At 39.0% G+C, this 6,256-nt stretch overlaps 1 protein-coding gene across 10 annotated transcripts in view; it reads left to right on the top strand.

The window, feature by feature from the left end:
* Positions 1-1,642: 1,642 nt before the first annotated feature.
* kcnq5a (potassium voltage-gated channel, KQT-like subfamily, member 5a) overlaps positions 1,643-6,256 on the top strand; it is an 85,464-nt gene continuing 80,850 nt past the window's right edge. For 3 of the 10 annotated variants that reach the window (XM_061040232.1, XM_061040239.1, XM_061040234.1), the window contains exon 1: positions 1,647-2,896. In XM_061040232.1, the coding sequence (XP_060896215.1) occupies positions 2,517-2,896 (380 nt within the window). In that variant the 5' untranslated portion in view covers positions 1,647-2,516. Of the gene's footprint in view, positions 2,897-6,256 lie in introns of all 10 variants that reach the window. The other 7 variants (XM_061040237.1, XM_061040231.1, XM_061040238.1 and 4 more) reach the window with 5 other exon arrangements.

Genomic DNA, 6,256 nt, shown 5'->3' with positions numbered 1-6,256 from the left:
GGAAAGGTCACATCACAAAGACACTGTCACCCTTTAGTCATTGTTTCCAGAGTACAGAGTCTTGTAGTATATTTAAGTCTCACAATGAATCCACATCCTCTTTAAGAAGTCTGTTATCCATAAAGAATAACAGACTTTTTTTAAATATGACCAAATCACCAAAACGTATCACACTTTACATTTGAACAGGTAAAGTTAAGCTGGATTGCATTGGTGGATGGTATAAGTTGTTTAGAAACATCAGAATACCCGCATATGGAGGTGAGCAGGTATAGGTCAGCATGCAGTTTTGGTACATTTGTTGTGTTTTTTTATTTTTTATTTTTTTTACATCATTCCATTTGAAATGTCCCAGATTGTTTAATGAAAACATTTCCCCATTCTTTGTACCTGTATAGATTTAAACAGTCAATTTAGGTATAGAAAATAAAGAAAGCAGTGGAAATGTGTTGAATAAACCAAAAATGTGCAAAAATTCATGAAAAGTTCTTTATATTTCATGAATTCAAATTAATGTATTTCAGATAGAAAGTAAATATACATTTATATTCTTTTTTTTTTTCATAAATATTAGTTTGACTTGATGTCCCTCCAAATTTTCAATATCATTTGACTTTTTAGCTGCAGATCAATTGAGAAGTAAAAAATTACAATGAATAGTCAGGTTCCTTGCATTTATACATCTTGCTCCCTTGAGCAAAGCAATTCAACATTAAAAGATCATTTGAGTATCCCAATAGTAGGGATAGATGATAATGGCCATTGAGTGAATATTGAAATGGTCCCTAAAAACAATATAGCAAAGTTGTATTTACCAATGAAAACCAGATAATAGTCTTGTTATATATTTTCAATATGTACAGACATTGTTCTACAAAGGAAGTAAAAAATAATCACAATTGCAAATTACTTGATTTTGAGGTTGACTCATATGATCCATTCATGTAGTATCAATATTTGACCGCTAGAGGCCAGGCAAGCATCACAATCGTAGATCATCCACAAGACGTTTTTTTTTTTTTTTACAACACTTTGCGGTTACAAAAAAGTTCACTAGTGCAGTGATGCTCGTGATAGCGTCACATTGCTGACATCACCATGAGCTCTGGGTGGGTGAGATCAAAGTGGAAATAAAAAATGGAAATCTAAAAATGGAAAACTTCTCTGCAAACTTACATTTCTACAAAGCAGAGACAGGAATAAGGAACAATACGAATTCTACATAATTCTTATATATTTTGAATTATTAATTTCTTCGGTGGGTTCATTGAAAGGACCAAAGTGTGCTTAACATTCTAATATAGTCACAGGGGATATCAATTACACCTGGTTTTGTTTCAGAAATATGGTAAAACAAATCACCCGAAAGGAATTTAAAAAATGCACTTTATGAATAAACTCTCTGAAACCATTTTTTTCCCCTCATGAACACGTGTATCTTTCAACTTGAAAAATGTTCAGCGGGATAATTGGTTTGGTATTTTGTAAAAAACTTTTAAGAGCCATAAAGAAACCCCGCTTGTCAGGGGTCACATGATCGGTCAGTGAGGAAGAGCGTGACGCAGCTGTTATCAATTCAATCTCCACGCGTGCTCGGATCCGTTCGGAGTTTGAAACCATGTGAATCACCATCAAAATCTCTGCACTGAGGAATAATTCCTAACGTATGAACTGTCTCGGAGTGCTGTTTAATCTGTAATCGATCAGGGGATAAACGTGGCCAGGCAAATGATAATCATTCTGTACGAAAATAGTTTCATGTTAGCTACTCCATGTCAAACATAGGCTACATAAATCCCCAGTTTATGCACAGAAATGAAGAGTAGGGACTTTATTTATTTTTAAAGGGTTATTCGACTCAGAGTTTTAGGAGTTCCATATAATACAACACATTTCGGCCTTTTAATGTGCCCGTAAATACGTTTTAAATCAAAACGGTCTCAACTGTTTCTTTTGGGAATTGGGAAATTTCTTCGTCTGCGTAAAACCTGCGTCATCGGTGCAGTGGTGTTTTCTTGGACATGTCTTCTGTGTTTATTCACGAGGGAATTTGGAAATCATAGAAACGGCGAAAGCGGTCAAAAACATCCACTAACGCACTGGTTGTGACAATATCGTGCCGCGTCCTTCTACGTCCGGCGCGTAAAAGTGAACCATGCTTTTTGGACATCCCCGGCAAGCTTCAGACACTTTGTCAGAAAAAAAGTGAGACGGCGAGTCAGAGTGAATAAGGAAAGAAGGAGAATGTGGGAGGGTGGGAGAGCCCTCCCCCCGTCAAATGTCTCGATGGGATCCTCTCCTTCATAACCCAACTCGTCTCAAGTCTCGCGCAGATGACCAAAGTGTCCCAACCGGGCGGTGAATGTGCTCCAATAGCCACAGGATGACAAGATGATAGCAGATTAGATTTTAAACCATTCATCCGCATATCATTTGAGAAAAAAAAAAAAAAAAAAAAAATTCTAAGTCAGAGTAGCCACATATCCTGAGGCCAGAAAGCACTTGGCTACATGTGAATGTCTGTTGGTCTCCCAGCGCACTGCGCTGATGATGCCATGCCGCGAAGTCACACCGGCGAGGAGAGCGGCAGCACCGGGCTCTGGATGAAGACCTCAACTGGACGCCGGGGGCAGGACTACACGCTGAAAGATGTGGAGTCTGGTCGGAGGACGATGAACAACACGGTACGACCCGGGGACGGTCTCCTGTCTCCCGCTTCGGCAGGTGCGGTGGGAGCGGAGAGGAAGCAGGGCGCCCGGCTCAGCCTGCTGGGGAAGCCGCTGACCTACAGCGCGCAGAGTGGCCGCAGGAACGCACGCTACAGGCGACTCCAGAATTACCTCTACAACGTGCTGGAGAGACCGAGGGAATGGGCTTTCATCTACCACGCCTTTGTGTGAGTACTTGAACTTTTTGTCATCTTTCTGATCATTTGTGTGTTCCTTATTTTTAAACTTTAAAGTGTGCATTTAAGGTACTTAAAGAAAGTATGGAAGCAACTGTTGCGTAATTAATCAGCAATTAAGTGAAGGCACTTTTTGAAAATACAACACATTTTATTAGTTTTTTCTCTTTGTTTCCCGTTACACACACTCACATTTCCATCATCTCATTCTGCTGCCAGGTGTATGAGGACTTTGTCCCTGAGAAAACCTTCATGTTTGTGTAATAACACTATGCCCTCCACATGTTTTTCTACTCTACCACAAGAATCCCACCATCCTTCACGCATGCATAAGCTCCCCCGTTGACAGAAATGCACATTTATGCATACTGTATAGAGAAAAAAAAAATCACACTTTCTGGTTTGTTATCAATGTATTTCCTTAATCCATGATGTCGAAGTTGTCCTGACTTGGACCTGACTCCCCTCACTCTTTGAATGATACATTGCTTCATCACTACAATACGTCAGTACACAAATGTGATCACCTGTTGCTTGAGGCACAGTGTGCAGACAACACGGGAGAGACAGAACATGTAACAGTCATCTAATGACTTTTAAAATGGGCTATAGGTGCGTGCGCTGGCATGTTGAAGTATTTTAAATTTGCACATGCTGTTGCAAAACTAACTGTGAAATCAGCAAATAGAGCCAATAGATGAGACAATTTACCATATTAGGCCACATCTCTTCTCACCCTATGTAACACTGAAAGACCCACCAGAAGGTCCGCATTCTGTGAGCTGGAAAGTCTGGTTGTAATATACTCTTGTGCTCCATTTTGAGTCTATCATCACTGGCCTGGACGGAGTGGCTCAGGGAAAAGTCCTGATGGGACACTTTTAAAGCCGACATGTTTCAGTGCTTCAATTCAAAACAGCCTTCAGCTGACCACAGTTTGGTTTTTCTGGTGTTAAAGTGCCCTGTCATGACAAAACCTTTTGGGATTTCCATTCTTCTTTGGAGAAAACATGAGTTCCACTTTCCTCATGCACTTTCAATGAACCAATTTGGAGATTATTGTTAACATTCAGGCTGAGCTTCTCTGGCTTTTGTCTGCCTAAACTCATAGATCAGTTGTTTTGTTTGCTTATCCTGTTTCTGTGCAGAGGATGCTCGTGAACATGACACACACACACTTGCTGAAGACTCTAGATGACTTGAGTCGTATCTAACGAGTGATAGTTGCAAGATAATTAGTGTACAAACGGAGATTGACTCTTGGTTTTTTCTTTCTGCTGTGCTGAGATCTAAATTATTTTAGTTCCGTACAAGAGATTCTCTTTACTGTGAATGTGGAAACGATGCAGATGCTCATATGACCTTTTTTTTTTTTTTTCAGTTTTTTTAATGCTCCAAAATGTAAAACACATGATTTCCTGTGTTGCTGAGGATATTTAAAATGAAAAAGAGGCTGTAACAATTGGAGTGTTTAGTGTAAAATTGCACACATTGGATTGTTTTTTTCTCAGTCTACAGATTTATCTGTGTATATTCATAATATATACAATGCTGCTTAGGCATTAATTTATATAAACATATCCATCTCACACGCATACACCAGCAGCACGCCCACACTGTAGCATGGTCTGGGTGATGAAACACCCCATCCCTTCCCGCCCCAATGCTCCTGCTGGAATCAGGAGCACTGTGAGAAGGAGGAAGTGGAGCTGTCAGAGGAGGGGCCGTGAAGCCGGATGTTGACGTTTTATTTGCTCAGGCGGGACAGCTGAGGTCGCAGGGGTTAAGTCGTTACATCTGCTCACAACCACAGCCTAAAACAAACTATTTAAGTGAGATCAAGAAACTACCAAGAGATTAGGAATACAATCTCACTGTAAGGGAATATATTGACGGAAATGATGAGTCTGTTTTATTGTCATCCGATACAGGGATTTTTATTTTGTGGATTAGGACAGAATTCATTGATGTTCATTTTTGTACTGCTGTGTTTAAGGACAGCTTGACTTGAAACTAGCTGTGTTCCTGCTTTACAAGTTACTTTGACATCCCTCTAAGGGGCAGCAAGTGATAACTGTGACAGTGACTTGATTCCCAAATAACAACTTGAAAAATGGAGACTCTTAGTCTCTATAATAGTTTCAGTCACAGAATGTACGACATCCCGATTAGGACATTTTTTTTACACTTTTTAGTTGCAGTCATCGTGACCTAAACTTACAATTCAGACTGATTAAAAGATAATTGAGGTATCTTTATGTGTGTTTATATGAGCACAGAGTGCATCTCTGATCACAATAAAGTAAGTTGCACTTTCCAGTGATTTTTCAATTGTGTTTTCACATATAGTCAAGGAAACTTCACATTTTTTTTGTGTGCCTGAAAGTCCTCAAAATCTCTTGTCTTTATGCCAAAAACAATCAGTATTTTAGTGTCTAGCCCAATTTGTTTTCAAGTACATTAGGGATCATGTTAATTTCTCGCTTTCAAAGGGTAGCGGTCTTCATTTCAACACAAAATATTTCTGAATCATGAATGGTTCTTTTGTGCTGAATCGTGTCACTGGAAGCTTTATTTTGAAAATACGAATAGAAGATTACATTTGTATGAAAGTCTTTTTGAGAGTTTTATTTGTACTGCTGGCAAAGTAAAGTCACTGAAAATGAACCAAAGTTTTAGAGCCTGTACAAGTCAAACTGTTTTGATACAGGGTATAGGAAAAGGCACAACAGCGCGGCGACTCTCAGTATCAGTATTAATAAACATATCAGTTAATCCAGGGCTAATATGTAAATGATTGTTTTACGGAATTCTTATTTCTTCTATTATTTTGTATTTCCACTTGGCTCCAGCATCAGTAAGAGTATTTTTTCTTTCTTTGATTTTGAGTTTTCAGAAGTTGTCAACTTGTTGCCATCGCACCAAGAAACTGTTGAAACCCATTTGTAGCTTGTCTATGAAAACTTAAGTCCAACATTTTAAAAGTTTTTAGCTGAGGTCAAAAAATGGTTTTGTGAACTTCGAAGTTGATTTTTTTTTTTATTGGCATATAATCGCTCGTATATCTGAGTTTAAAGCAGAAGATCTTTTGCTCAAATCAGAGATAGTGACGCAAACTGTCAGGGAAAATGTCCCTTTAGATGTGTAATAGATTTAAGACTCACACACTCGTGTCATTTCACTTCCTGGGAGATTCTCATACTGTACCATATCTTGACAAACAAACCCTACATTCAAATGTTGTCACGATAGTTGGAAAAACGGGGGTTTCTGAATGGGGAAAATCCTGAGAAGGCTCCCACGAGTTGAAACAATTGTTGTCTGCGTGGTCAAAACGTTGCATTATTAACA

The sequence above is a fragment of the Labrus mixtus genome, chromosome 6 (assembly GCF_963584025.1).
Source record: "Labrus mixtus chromosome 6, fLabMix1.1, whole genome shotgun sequence".
NCBI lineage: Eukaryota > Metazoa > Chordata > Actinopteri > Labriformes > Labridae > Labrus > Labrus mixtus.
The sequence above is the reverse complement of the archived record's forward strand: the minus strand, read 5'-3'. Positions and strand labels throughout refer to the sequence as shown.